Here is a 14,225-nt window from a genome sequence, read left to right as displayed (position 1 = left end):
ATTTTTTATGGATGTGTGGCTATAAAAATAGCCGTTTTTTGTTTGGTAAGATGCTTAGGCACGTTCCCCACGAATTCTTCTTGCCAACTGGATGTCTTTAGGCATGATTGTAACTCGTTTTGCGTGAATGGCACACAAGTTAGTATCCTCGAACAAGCCAACAAGGTACGCTTCAGAAGCCTCTTGCAGAGCCATAACGGCTGTGCTCTGGAATCGCAGATCTGTTTTGAAGTCCTGAGCAATTTCTCGCACAAGACGCTGGAAAGGCAACTTGCGGATCAAGAGCTCGGTTGACTTCTGGTATCTTCTGATTTCTCTGAGAGCAACTGTACCAGGTCTGTAACGATGTGGTTTTTTCACTCCTCCAGTAGCTGGTGCGCTTTTCCTCGCAGCTTTAGTGGCGAGTTGTTTTCGTGGAGCCTTTCCTCCAGTAGATTTACGTGCAGTTTGCTTTGTACGAGCCATATTTTAAGAAGTCGATGTAGTACGGATACACAAGACGGTCTAAAATGCACTATCGCGCCAAAGTTTTATTTCTCATATTGATTGACAGCTAAGGTTCAAAACAAACCATTTGATTGGTGCTAAGAAAGTAATTTCTGATTGGCTGCATAATGACATTACGCTCATTACTTTAACATTTTTATAAAATCTGTGTTTTTTGGCTACGGGAAAACGGCTGTATCTTCTGATACACAAAAGCTTTTGACTTTTTTTTTTTTTAGTAAGTAGCAGAAGGTTTGGCGAATTCCAACGATGCCAAATTTATTGCCTTACTGAAACATTAAGACCACGAATTTTTAAAAAAACTACAGTTTTACTTAAAAAAATGTACAAAATGTTCGGAACATTTTGTAATGACGCAACTCTATTGGTTAATTAGGGTGTTTCCACGAGCAGTAGGTAATTTTATGGCCTCTTTTTAAAGCTGTCTGAATTCTGTTAACTCAAACGTTGTTTTTGTACTCGTTCTGTACGCAACTATATCAATATGTCTGGACGCGGAAAAGGAGGTAAAGGATTGGGAAAAGGAGGTGCTAAACGTCACCGAAAAATTCTTCGTGATAACATTCAGGGAATCACAAAACCTGCTATTCGGCGTCTTGCTCGACGAGGTGGTGTCAAACGTATCTCTGGCCTTATCTATGAGGAAACCAGAGGTGTACTGAAGGTTTTCTTAGAGAATGTTATTCGTGATGCTGTAACCTACACAGAGCACGCTAAACGCAAGACCGTTACCGCTATGGATGTTGTTTATGCCTTAAAACGTCAAGGAAGAACTCTTTACGGATTCGGAGGTTAAGCGTTGTCATTGCTCAACAAAAACGGCTATTTTTATAGCCACAAATCTTTTAAAACATTACTTTGTGCACGCTTCCAAATTACACAATGTGTAAAGTCTTGTCACAGTTACATTTATTGCTATACGATACTATGTCATATATGACACAAAAAAAATTTAGAAATACTTTGTAGGGTTAATTTGCCTGGGAGTGTTTCCGTGAAAAGCTGGGTTAAGTTAAATGTAAGCAATAACATGGATCAATGTACTTGTCTTTTCTGCAAGTACAGCTAATAATACGTATGAAAAGTGAAGCTAATCCACACACACATGGGGAAGTATTTTAAATGTAGGCTAGTGTTCTTAAGCACATTATTTAGAAGTTTTATTAACTTCGGTTAACTTGTAGTGACGCCAAGTAAATGTTTTTTTAAAGATGTGTGGTCTTAAAAAAGACCGTTTGTGTTTGGTAGACGTTGGTTTACTTGCTGCTTGTGTATTTTGTGACGGCTTTTGTTCCTTCACTGACTGCGTGTTTTGCAAGTTCTCCAGGCAAGAGAAGACGTACTGCGGTTTGAATTTCACGAGAAGAGATGGTCGACTTTTTGTTTTGAAGAGCCAAACGCGAAGCTTCGGAAGCAATGCGCTCAAAGATGTCGTTGACAAATGAGTTCATGATGCTCATAGCTTTGCTTGAAACTCCGACATCTGGGTGAACTTGTTTCAAAACATTGTAGATGTAAATAGCATAACTTTCCTTTCTCTTTCTCTTGCGTTTCTTTTCACCTGTTCCACCAATCTTTCCTCCTTTTTTGCCGGCTCTTTTTTCACCTTTCTTGGCTACTTTAGGTGCCTGTTTTCCTCCTTTAGCTGCTGCGTCAGACATGGTTAAAAATTTTTGCTACTTAACTTGTAAATAAGCATTAAACTGCAAGTCAAAACTTTTTGTTTATAAGTAAAAAAATCGGATCGAATTCGATCCGAAAACGCCGATACGCAATTTAATTGGTTAAAAAAAAAATCTTTTGTTTAATACTTAATTATGATTGGTTAAAAAAACATGATTTCGATCCTATTTTTATGATGAAAAAACGAGTAAAGTTTATTTCGTTAACACTTACGTTAAATATTCGTACGTTTTTGTATTAACTTACAAATCAAATCGCAGTTATGTCTGGACGTGGAAAAGGTGGAAAAGCTAAGGCTAAAGCCAAGACAAGATCCTCAAGAGCTGGACTTCAATTTCCAGTCGGTAGAGTGCATAGATTCCTTCGTAGAGGGCACTGTGCTAACCGAATTGGATCTGGAGCACCAGTTTACTTAGCAGCCGTCTTGGAATATTTATCTGCTGAGATATTGGAGTTGGCTGGTAACGCAGCAAGAGACAACAAAAAAGCTAGGATTATTCCAAGACATTTACAATTGGCTGTTCGTAATGATGAAGAATTAAACAAACTTTTGAGCGGTGTAACCATTGCAGCTGGTGGTGTTTTGCCAAACATTCAAGCTGTCTTACTCCCAAAGAAGAACGACAAAGGACAGAAGAAGTAAACCGCTACACTCAGAAAACAACATATATATGATATATTTCTTGTTATAACAATTAAGGAACGTGGCGGTTGTTGAAAGTGTTTCCTATGACATTTTCCTACGACATTTTCAGGTGATAGTACGAGAAAAAAGAGCTTTCAAATGCATACAAACTCGATCTATTGCCGATCATCCAATAACCCTGACGGAATGGCAAATAAAATAAAATTCCGCCGCCTTCCGAGGACTTATATCGCAATCACGTTTCGTAACAGCCAAGCGAGGTTTTACCTTAGCGTTTAAGTCACCACCGACATTTGGCCGCGCAACTTTTCTAAGCTCATTCATTTTGACTTAAGGAGGGGGCGAGCGCGGACGCAGGCCCCCACTACCAGAAATTGTACGGTCGAGTTACTGACGTTTGCAGTAATCGCAGAGGTCAGCCCAAGCGTAGTGCAATGCAAGAGCCTCACTCTGGAAGAAAACCCTCATTGATCAGTCTTTACTTCCCCGTCAGGTAAGTATGAGTTGGAACTGCACCGTAGCATGAGGGTACCCTTCAAAGTTTGTTAATGCTTGTGGCTTGAGTGTGTTATAAACTGCCGTGTCGCGGGGCATAGGCTGTATTCTCCCCCAGTGTACGCGTTTTGTTCCCGCCGTAGACTATGCAGAGTGCCGTCGGAAAGAGGACTGCTATTATTCTTTTATTGCTTATGTGGGCCGCCATCGGTAATAGTGCAACACCAAGGCAACCCGTGGTCACGGCGTGAATGAATCCACCTCCATGACCCAAGGCCAAAAATCAGATTAATATACTGACCATTCAGAGAATGGCCTACCAGATATTAAACTGATAAGAACAGATACTACACTTGATCTTAGCCATTAGGCCGAGAAGCGATAAAGAACAAGCGTTGCCATGATAGGCATCGTCCACACACCGTAACTGCTTGTGGAGCATGTCACGTTACTGTAAAGCTTACAACTGTCACCGCGTACGGATGGACGGCGACATAGTAAAAATCACGGCTGTTGATTTAGCCGTAGGATGGAGAGCGACTGTAGCGAGTGGATGGTAACTTACATGAATGCTAACAAAGGCGACGATACTAAGTGCGTGATATTACTTTCCAATATGTCTGCGTACATTCCGTTTATCAACGCATTACGCCAGAACGTGCGCGCGCGTTACACAGTAGACCATGCAGCCGAAATGCGACAGTGCGACCCTGCCAGGAGTCGAACCTGGAATCCCCTGATTCGTAGTCAGATGCCTTATCCATTGGGCCACAGGGCCATGCTTATGACTTCGCCCCATCGTCATTTTGGCTTGCGCATTCGTTTTACTTACGACAGAATTCTTCGTGTTTGTAGCCATGAAAGAAAGGGACTTCTGTGAGTGAATTTTTTTACTGTGGTCTAATAAAAAAGTCGAAACGCAGTGCCCAATATATGAATTGCTCCTAATAGCCGGAAACAGGCCGTGTCGATGATGTAGGCCGACATACGCAACGCAAACCAAAGAACGCTTTATGAAAATCCTAACACGAGCGCGGAAGAAGCCCAAATTAACAGACTAGATGTAATGCTGAAGACCTCAAACTCCAGCAGCTTCTCTTGCAGACTATTGCGTCGTACTACAAATAAAAATTAACATGCTTTCGCATAGTCGCGGCACCCAAAACGGACATTATACGATGTACAGAAACACACATTTCTGTTTTCGCGCCAAATCAATTCCCGGGAGTGGTACTTTTACGTCCGCATACTTCGCACCGTCTTAAATTATATCTCATTTACACGGTAATGTTTAGTATACTTCTACTGTGATAACAAGCATCGTTTATCGTTGGATTGTTGTAAGAAAACATTAAAAATGAGTGAAGCAGCTTCTCCAAAGAAAATCGCACCCAAGAAGAAACCTGCTGCAAAGAAGACAGCTGATCACCCTAAATATGTGGACATGATCAAGGCTGCTATCGCTACCCTAAAGGAACGCGGTGGTTCATCTCGCCAAGCTATTACAAAATATATTCATGCAAATTACAAAGTTGCTGAAAACTCAGATCATCATCTGAAAATGGCTCTTAAACGAGGAGTAACATCAGGCGATTTGATTCAAACTAAAGGCACTGGTGCTTCTGGATCATTCAAGCTAGGTCAGGTAAAAAAAGAAAAACCTAAGAAAAAGGCCGCAGCAAAAAAGCCAACGGCAAAGAAGCCTACTGCAAAGAAAAGTACACCAAAAAAGAAGCCAGCAAAGAAGAGCACGCCAAAGAAAGCAGCAAAGAAGCCTGCCACAAAGAAAGCCTCGGCTAAGAAACCAGCAGCTAAGAAACCCACAAAGAAGCCTGTTGCTAAAAAACCTGCAGCAAAGAAGGTCAAAAAGACTCCCAAAAAGGCAGCAAAGAAGACCGCAAAAAAATAATTTGTGTGTATCTGGCTATTACATTAACAAACGGCTATTTTTATAGCCACACATTTACAAAAAAACATTATCTTGGTACAAAGTTAAACTTGTTTAAGTCACTTAAACAGTTAAAAAAGAGTAAATTTAAGATTAGATTCCCTAAGTTTAAGTATTTTCGTTTTTAAATTTCTTATTTTCTTGCTTTTACTTTTCTTGCCCTTCATATTTTTAACATTGTCAAACTTTATGTAGCATAAAATTTTTATGTAGCATAAAATTTAAACAGAAAGCAGGACAAAGTTTGATATAAAAAGCTAGCCGTAATATTTTTTATGGATGTGTGGCTATAAAAATAGCCGTTTTTTGTTTGGTAAGATGCTTAGGCACGTTCCCCACGAATTCTTCTTGCCAACTGGATGTCTTTAGGCATGATTGTAACTCGTTTTGCGTGAATGGCACACAAGTTAGTATCCTCGAACAAGCCAACAAGGTACGCTTCAGAAGCCTCTTGCAGAGCCATAACGGCTGTGCTCTGGAATCGCAGATCTGTTTTGAAGTCCTGAGCAATTTCTCGCACAAGACGCTGGAAAGGCAACTTGCGGATCAAGAGCTCGGTTGACTTCTGGTATCTTCTGATTTCTCTGAGAGCAACTGTACCAGGTCTGTAACGATGTGGTTTTTTCACTCCTCCAGTAGCTGGTGCGCTTTTCCTCGCAGCTTTAGTGGCGAGTTGTTTTCGTGGAGCCTTTCCTCCAGTAGATTTACGTGCAGTTTGCTTTGTACGAGCCATATTTTAAGAAGTCGATGTAGTACGGATACACAAGACGGTCTAAAATGCACTATCGCGCCAAAGTTTTATTTCTCATATTGATTGACAGCTAAGGTTCAAAACAAACCATTTGATTGGTGCTAAGAAAGTAATTTCTGATTGGCTGCATAATGACATTACGCTCATTACTTTAACATTTTTATAAAATCTGTGTTTTTTGGCTACGGGAAAACGGCTGTATCTTCTGATACACAAAAGCTTTTGACTTTTTTTTTTTTTAGTAAGTAGCAGAAGGTTTGGCGAATTCCAACGATGCCAAATTTATTGCCTTACTGAAACATTAAGACCACGAATTTTTAAAAAAACTACAGTTTTACTTAAAAAAATGTACAAAATGTTCGGAACATTTTGTAATGACGCAACTCTATTGGTTAATTAGGGTGTTTCCACGAGCAGTAGGTAATTTTATGGCCTCTTTTTAAAGCTGTCTGAATTCTGTTAACTCAAACGTTGTTTTTGTACTCGTTCTGTACGCAACTATATCAATATGTCTGGACGCGGAAAAGGAGGTAAAGGATTGGGAAAAGGAGGTGCTAAACGTCACCGAAAAATTCTTCGTGATAACATTCAGGGAATCACAAAACCTGCTATTCGGCGTCTTGCTCGACGAGGTGGTGTCAAACGTATCTCTGGCCTTATCTATGAGGAAACCAGAGGTGTACTGAAGGTTTTCTTAGAGAATGTTATTCGTGATGCTGTAACCTACACAGAGCACGCTAAACGCAAGACCGTTACCGCTATGGATGTTGTTTATGCCTTAAAACGTCAAGGAAGAACTCTTTACGGATTCGGAGGTTAAGCGTTGTCATTGCTCAACAAAAACGGCTATTTTTATAGCCACAAATCTTTTAAAACATTACTTTGTGCACGCTTCCAAATTACACAATGTGTAAAGTCTTGTCACAGTTACATTTATTGCTATACGATACTATGTCATATATGACACAAAAAAAATTTAGAAATACTTTGTAGGGTTAATTTGCCTGGGAGTGTTTCCGTGAAAAGCTGGGTTAAGTTAAATGTAAGCAATAACATGGATCAATGTACTTGTCTTTTCTGCAAGTACAGCTAATAATACGTATGAAAAGTGAAGCTAATCCACACACACATGGGGAAGTATTTTAAATGTAGGCTAGTGTTCTTAAGCACATTATTTAGAAGTTTTATTAACTTCGGTTAACTTGTAGTGACGCCAAGTAAATGTTTTTTTAAAGATGTGTGGTCTTAAAAAAGACCGTTTGTGTTTGGTAGACGTTGGTTTACTTGCTGCTTGTGTATTTTGTGACGGCTTTTGTTCCTTCACTGACTGCGTGTTTTGCAAGTTCTCCAGGCAAGAGAAGACGTACTGCGGTTTGAATTTCACGAGAAGAGATGGTCGACTTTTTGTTTTGAAGAGCCAAACGCGAAGCTTCGGAAGCAATGCGCTCAAAGATGTCGTTGACAAATGAGTTCATGATGCTCATAGCTTTGCTTGAAACTCCGACATCTGGGTGAACTTGTTTCAAAACATTGTAGATGTAAATAGCATAACTTTCCTTTCTCTTTCTCTTGCGTTTCTTTTCACCAGTTCCACCAATCTTTCCTCCTTTTTTGCCGGCTCTTTTTTCACCTTTCTTGGCTACTTTAGGTGCCTGTTTTCCTCCTTTAGCTGCTGCGTCAGACATGGTTAAAAATTTTTGCTACTTAACTTGTAAATAAGCATTAAACTGCAAGTCAAAACTTTTTGTTTATAAGTAAAAAAATCGGATCGAATTCGATCCGAAAACGCCGATACGCAATTTAATTGGTTAAAAAAAAAATCTTTTGTTTAATACTTAATTATGATTGGTTAAAAAAACATGATTTCGATCCTATTTTTATGATGAAAAAACGAGTAAAGTTTATTTCGTTAACACTTACGTTAAATATTCGTACGTTTTTGTATTAACTTACAAATCAAATCGCAGTTATGTCTGGACGTGGAAAAGGTGGAAAAGCTAAGGCTAAAGCCAAGACAAGATCCTCAAGAGCTGGACTTCAATTTCCAGTCGGTAGAGTGCATAGATTCCTTCGTAGAGGGCACTATGCTAACCGAATTGGATCTGGAGCACCAGTTTACTTAGCAGCCGTCTTGGAATATTTATCTGCTGAGATATTGGAGTTGGCTGGTAACGCAGCAAGAGACAACAAAAAAGCTAGGATTATTCCAAGACATTTACAATTGGCTGTTCGTAATGATGAAGAATTAAACAAACTTTTGAGCGGTGTAACCATTGCAGCTGGTGGTGTTTTGCCAAACATTCAAGCTGTCTTACTCCCAAAGAAGAACGACAAAGGACAGAAGAAGTAAACCGCTACACTCAGAAAACAACGGCTATTTTTATAGCCACACATCTTTAAAAAAACATTGTTTTTTCACAAAACTATAACCTTAAAGTCTAATAGATAATCCATGCATACGCCTTGTCCTAAGTAACTCAAAGAAATTAAATAAAAAAATTTGATCACAACGTCAAAATAAATTGCACGTATTTGCACCTACTAATGTCTACGGCCATACCACGATGAACACACCCGTTCTCGTCTGATCACGGAAGTTAAGCATCGTCGGGCCGGGATAGTACTTGGATGGGGGACCGCCTGGGAACTCCCGGTGTCGTAGGCTTTTCATTTTCATTTGCTGTGATATATTTCTTGTTATAACAATTAAGGAACGTGGCGGTTGTTGAAAGTGTTTCCTATGACATTTTCCTACGACATTTTCAGGTGATAGTACGAGAAAAAAGAGCTTTCAAATGCATACAAACTCGATCTATTGCCGATCATCCAATAACCCTGACGGAATGGCAAATAAAATAAAATTCCGCCGCCTTCCGAGGACTTATATCGCAATCACGTTTCGTAACAGCCAAGCGAGGTTTTAACTTAGCGTTTAAGTCACCACCGACATTTGGCCGCGCAACTTTTCTAAGCTCATTCATTTTGACTTAAGGAGGGGGCGAGCGCGGACGCAGGCCCCCACTACCAGAAATTGTACGGTCGAGTTACTGACGTTTGCAGTAATCGCAGAGGTCAGCCCAAGCGTAGTGCAATGCAAGAGCCTCACTCTGGAAGAAAACCCTCATTGATCAGTCTTTACTTCCCCGTCAGGTAAGTATGAGTTGGAACTGCACCGTAGCATGAGGGTACCCTTCAAAGTTTGTTAATGCTTGTGGCTTGAGTGTGTTATAAACTGCCGTGTCGCGGGGCATAGGCTGTATTCTCCCCCAGTGTACGCGTTTTGTTCCCGCCGTAGACTATGCAGAGTGCCGTCGGAAAGAGGACTGCTATTATTCTTTTATTGCTTATGTGGGCCGCCATCGGTAATAGTGCAACACCAAGGCAACCCGTGGTCACGGCGTGAATGAATCCACCTCCATGACCCAAGGCCAAAAATCAGATTAATATACTGACCATTCAGAGAATGGCCTACCAGATATTAAACTGATAAGAACAGATACTACACTTGATCTTAGCCATTAGGCCGAGAAGCGATAAAGAACAAGCGTTGCCATGATAGGCATCGTCCACACACCGTAACTGCTTGTGGAGCATGTCACGTTACTGTAAAGCTTACAACTGTCACCGCGTACGGATGGACGGCGACATAGTAAAAATCACGGCTGTTGATTTAGCCGTAGGATGGAGAGCGACTGTAGCGAGTGGATGGTAACTTACATGAATGCTAACAAAGGCGACGATACTAAGTGCGTGATATTACTTTCCAATATGTCTGCGTACATTCCGTTTATCAACGCATTACGCCAGAACGTGCGCGCGCGTTACACAGTAGACCATGCAGCCGAAATGCGACAGTGCGACCCTGCCAGGAGTCGAACCTGGAATCCCCTGATTCGTAGTCAGATGCCTTATCCATTGGGCCACAGGGCCATGCTTATGACTTCGCCCCATCGTCATTTTGGCTTGCGCATTCGTTTTACTTACGACAGAATTCTTCGTGTTTGTAGCCATGAAAGAAAGGGACTTCTGTGAGTGAATTTTTTTACTGTGGTCTAATAAAAAAGTCGAAACGCAGTGCCCAATATATGAATTGCTCCTAATAGCCGGAAACAGGCCGTGTCGATGATGTAGGCCGACATACGCAACGCAAACCAAAGAACGCTTTATGAAAATCCTAACACGAGCGCGGAAGAAGCCCAAATTAACAGACTAGATGTAATGCTGAAGACCTCAAACTCCAGCAGCTTTTCTTGCAGACTATTGCGTCGTACTACAAATAAAAATTAACATGCTTTCGCATAGTCGCGGCACCCAAAACGGACATTATACGATGTACAGAAACACACATTTCTGTTTTCGCGCCAAATCAATTCCCGGGAGTGGTACTTTTACGTCCGCATACTTCGCACCGTCTTAAATTATATCTCATTTACACGGTAATGTTTAGTATACTTCTACTGTGATAACAAGCATCGTTTATCGTTGGATTGTTGTAAGAAAACATTAAAAATGAGTGAAGCAGCTTCTCCAAAGAAAATCGCACCCAAGAAGAAACCTGCTGCAAAGAAGACAGCTGATCACCCTAAATATGTGGACATGATCAAGGCTGCTATCGCTACCCTAAAGGAACGCGGTGGTTCATCTCGCCAAGCTATTACAAAATATATTCATGCAAATTACAAAGTTGCTGAAAACTCAGATCATCATCTGAAAATGGCTCTTAAACGAGGAGTAACATCAGGCGATTTGATTCAAACTAAAGGCACTGGTGCTTCTGGATCATTCAAGCTAGGTCAGGTAAAAAAAGAAAAACCTAAGAAAAAGGCCGCAGCAAAAAAGCCAACGGCAAAGAAGCCTACTGCAAAGAAAAGTACACCAAAAAAGAAGCCAGCAAAGAAGAGCACGCCAAAGAAAGCAGCAAAGAAGCCTGCCACAAAGAAAGCCTCGGCTAAGAAACCAGCAGCTAAGAAACCCACAAAGAAGCCTGTTGCTAAAAAACCTGCAGCAAAGAAGGTCAAAAAGACTCCCAAAAAGGCAGCAAAGAAGACCGCAAAAAAATAATTTGTGTGTATCTGGCTATTACATTAACAAACGGCTATTTTTATAGCCACACATTTACAAAAAAACATTATCTTGGTACAAAGTTAAACTTGTTTAAGTCACTTAAACAGTTAAAAAAGAGTAAATTTAAGATTAGATTCCCTAAGTTTAAGTATTTTCGTTTTTAAATTTCTTATTTTCTTGCTTTTACTTTTCTTGCCCTTCATATTTTTAACATTGTCAAACTTTATGTAGCATAAAATTTTTATGTAGCATAAAATTTAAACAGAAAGCAGGACAAAGTTTGATATAAAAAGCTAGCCGTAATATTTTTTATGGATGTGTGGCTATAAAAATAGCCGTTTTTTGTTTGGTAAGATGCTTAGGCACGTTCCCCACGAATTCTTCTTGCCAACTGGATGTCTTTAGGCATGATTGTAACTCGTTTTGCGTGAATGGCACACAAGTTAGTATCCTCGAACAAGCCAACAAGGTACGCTTCAGAAGCCTCTTGCAGAGCCATAACGGCTGTGCTCTGGAATCGCAGATCTGTTTTGAAGTCCTGAGCAATTTCTCGCACAAGACGCTGGAAAGGCAACTTGCGGATCAAGAGCTCGGTTGACTTCTGGTATCTTCTGATTTCTCTGAGAGCAACTGTACCAGGTCTGTAACGATGTGGTTTTTTCACTCCTCCAGTAGCTGGTGCGCTTTTCCTCGCAGCTTTAGTGGCGAGTTGTTTTCGTGGAGCCTTTCCTCCAGTAGATTTACGTGCAGTTTGCTTTGTACGAGCCATATTTTAAGAAGTCGATGTAGTACGGATACACAAGACGGTCTAAAATGCACTATCGCGCCAAAGTTTTATTTCTCATATTGATTGACAGCTAAGGTTCAAAACAAACCATTTGATTGGTGCTAAGAAAGTAATTTCTGATTGGCTGCATAATGACATTACGCTCATTACTTTAACATTTTTATAAAATCTGTGTTTTTTGGCTACGGGAAAACGGCTGTATCTTCTGATACACAAAAGCTTTTGACTTTTTTTTTTTTTAGTAAGTAGCAGAAGGTTTGGCGAATTCCAACGATGCCAAATTTATTGCCTTACTGAAACATTAAGACCACGAATTTTTAAAAAAACTACAGTTTTACTTAAAAAAATGTACAAAATGTTCGGAACATTTTGTAATGACGCAACTCTATTGGTTAATTAGGGTGTTTCCACGAGCAGTAGGTAATTTTATGGCCTCTTTTTAAAGCTGTCTGAATTCTGTTAACTCAAACGTTGTTTTTGTACTCGTTCTGTACGCAACTATATCAATATGTCTGGACGCGGAAAAGGAGGTAAAGGATTGGGAAAAGGAGGTGCTAAACGTCACCGAAAAATTCTTCGTGATAACATTCAGGGAATCACAAAACCTGCTATTCGGCGTCTTGCTCGACGAGGTGGTGTCAAACGTATCTCTGGCCTTATCTATGAGGAAACCAGAGGTGTACTGAAGGTTTTCTTAGAGAATGTTATTCGTGATGCTGTAACCTACACAGAGCACGCTAAACGCAAGACCGTTACCGCTATGGATGTTGTTTATGCCTTAAAACGTCAAGGAAGAACTCTTTACGGATTCGGAGGTTAAGCGTTGTCATTGCTCAACAAAAACGGCTATTTTTATAGCCACAAATCTTTTAAAACATTACTTTGTGCACGCTTCCAAATTACACAATGTGTAAAGTCTTGTCACAGTTACATTTATTGCTATACGATACTATGTCATATATGACACAAAAAAAATTTAGAAATACTTTGTAGGGTTAATATGCCTGGGAGTGTTTCCGTGAAAAGCTGGGTTAAGTTAAATGTAAGCAATAACATGGATCAATGTACTTGTCTTTTCTGCAAGTACAGCTAATAATACGTATGAAAAGTGAAGCTAATCCACACACACATGGGGAAGTATTTTAAATGTAGGCTAGTGTTCTTAAGCACATTATTTAGAAGTTTTATTAACTTCGGTTAACTTGTAGTGACGCCAAGTAAATGTTTTTTTAAAGATGTGTGGTCTTAAAAAAGACCGTTTGTGTTTGGTAGACGTTGGTTTACTTGCTGCTTGTGTATTTTGTGACGGCTTTTGTTCCTTCACTGACTGCGTGTTTTGCAAGTTCTCCAGGCAAGAGAAGACGTACTGCGGTTTGAATTTCACGAGAAGAGATGGTCGACTTTTTGTTTTGAAGAGCCAAACGCGAAGCTTCGGAAGCAATGCGCTCAAAGATGTCGTTGACAAATGAGTTCATGATGCTCATAGCTTTGCTTGAAACTCCGACATCTGGGTGAACTTGTTTCAAAACATTGTAGATGTAAATAGCATAACTTTCCTTTCTCTTTCTCTTGCGTTTCTTTTCACCAGTTCCACCAATCTTTCCTCCTTTTTTGCCGGCTCTTTTTTCACCTTTCTTGGCTACTTTAGGTGCCTGTTTTCCTCCTTTAGCTGCTGCGTCAGACATGGTTAAAAATTTTTGCTACTTAACTTGTAAATAAGCATTAAACTGCAAGTCAAAACTTTTTGTTTATAAGTAAAAAAATCGGATCGAATTCGATCCGAAAACGCCGATACGCAATTTAATTGGTTAAAAAAAAAATCTTTTGTTTAATACTTAATTATGATTGGTTAAAAAAACATGATTTCGATCCTATTTTTATGATGAAAAAACGAGTAAAGTTTATTTCGTTAACACTTACGTTAAATATTCGTACGTTTTTGTATTAACTTACAAATCAAATCGCAGTTATGTCTGGACGTGGAAAAGGTGGAAAAGCTAAGGCTAAAGCCAAGACAAGATCCTCAAGAGCTGGACTTCAATTTCCAGTCGGTAGAGTGCATAGATTCCTTCGTAGAGGGCACTATGCTAACCGAATTGGATCTGGAGCACCAGTTTACTTAGCAGCCGTCTTGGAATATTTATCTGCTGAGATATTGGAGTTGGCTGGTAACGCAGCAAGAGACAACAAAAAAGCTAGGATTATTCCAAGACATTTACAATTGGCTGTTCGTAATGATGAAGAATTAAACAAACTTTTGAGCGGTGTAACCATTGCAGCTGGTGGTGTTTTGCCAAACATTCAAGCTGTCTTACTCCCAAAGAAGAACGACAAAGGACAGAAG

General features: G+C 40.0%; 3 protein-coding genes and 7 non-coding genes across 11 annotated transcripts in view; 1 reads left to right on the top strand and 9 right to left on the bottom strand.

Moving 5' to 3' along the window:
- Positions 1–1,573: 1,573 nt before the first annotated feature.
- Positions 1,574–14,225, bottom strand: part of LOC130656570 (histone H2B.3-like) — a 70,086-nt gene continuing 57,434 nt past the window's right edge. The window contains exon 2 of one of the 2 annotated variants that reach the window (XM_057459461.1): positions 1,574–2,068. In XM_057459461.1, the coding sequence (XP_057315444.1) occupies positions 1,764–2,068 (305 nt within the window). In that variant the 3' untranslated portion in view covers positions 1,574–1,763. Of the gene's footprint in view, positions 2,202–14,225 lie in introns of those variants that run through there. The other variant, XM_057459460.1, reaches the window with a different exon arrangement.
- LOC130660330 (U1 spliceosomal RNA) lies at positions 3,173–3,337 on the bottom strand. Its single transcript, XR_008987530.1, has one exon. It is a non-coding gene; the product is annotated as a U1 spliceosomal RNA (small nuclear RNA).
- On the bottom strand, positions 3,523–3,714 carry LOC130661377 (U2 spliceosomal RNA). Its single transcript, XR_008988569.1, has one exon. It is a non-coding gene; the product is annotated as a U2 spliceosomal RNA (small nuclear RNA).
- Trnar-acg (transfer RNA arginine (anticodon ACG)) lies at positions 4,037–4,109 on the bottom strand. The gene has a single exon. It is a non-coding gene; the product is annotated as a tRNA-Arg (tRNA).
- LOC130656578 (histone H2B, gonadal-like) lies at positions 7,296–7,771 on the bottom strand. The gene has a single exon (XM_057459468.1). The coding sequence runs from the start codon at positions 7,713–7,715 to the stop codon at positions 7,311–7,313; it is 405 nt and encodes a 134-aa protein (XP_057315451.1). The 5' UTR covers positions 7,716–7,771; the 3' UTR covers positions 7,296–7,310.
- Positions 8,577–8,695, top strand: LOC130658379 (5S ribosomal RNA). The gene has a single exon (XR_008985594.1). It is a non-coding gene; the product is annotated as a 5S ribosomal RNA (ribosomal RNA).
- On the bottom strand, positions 9,024–9,188 carry LOC130660329 (U1 spliceosomal RNA). The gene has a single exon (XR_008987529.1). It is a non-coding gene; the product is annotated as a U1 spliceosomal RNA (small nuclear RNA).
- LOC130661376 (U2 spliceosomal RNA) lies at positions 9,374–9,565 on the bottom strand. Its single transcript, XR_008988568.1, has one exon. It is a non-coding gene; the product is annotated as a U2 spliceosomal RNA (small nuclear RNA).
- Positions 9,888–9,960, bottom strand: Trnar-acg (transfer RNA arginine (anticodon ACG)). Its single transcript has one exon. It is a non-coding gene; the product is annotated as a tRNA-Arg (tRNA).
- Positions 12,827–13,621, bottom strand: LOC130656573 (histone H2B, gonadal-like). The gene has a single exon (XM_057459463.1). The coding sequence runs from the start codon at positions 13,564–13,566 to the stop codon at positions 13,162–13,164; it is 405 nt and encodes a 134-aa protein (XP_057315446.1). The 5' UTR covers positions 13,567–13,621; the 3' UTR covers positions 12,827–13,161.

The sequence above is a fragment of the Hydractinia symbiolongicarpus genome, chromosome 9 (assembly GCF_029227915.1).
Source record: "Hydractinia symbiolongicarpus strain clone_291-10 chromosome 9, HSymV2.1, whole genome shotgun sequence".
NCBI classification, from domain to species: domain Eukaryota; kingdom Metazoa; phylum Cnidaria; class Hydrozoa; order Anthoathecata; family Hydractiniidae; genus Hydractinia; species Hydractinia symbiolongicarpus.
Note: the sequence above shows the minus strand (reverse complement) of the source record. Positions and strands in the feature narration are given on the sequence as shown.

Bases quoted from the DNA above. Each gene is read 5' to 3' on its own strand.
- LOC130656573 (XM_057459463.1), bottom strand. From the start codon at position 13,566: ATGTCTGACGCAGCAGCTAAAGGAGGAAAACAGGCACCTAAAGTAGCC.
- LOC130656578 (XM_057459468.1), bottom strand. From the start codon at position 7,715: ATGTCTGACGCAGCAGCTAAAGGAGGAAAACAGGCACCTAAAGTAGCC.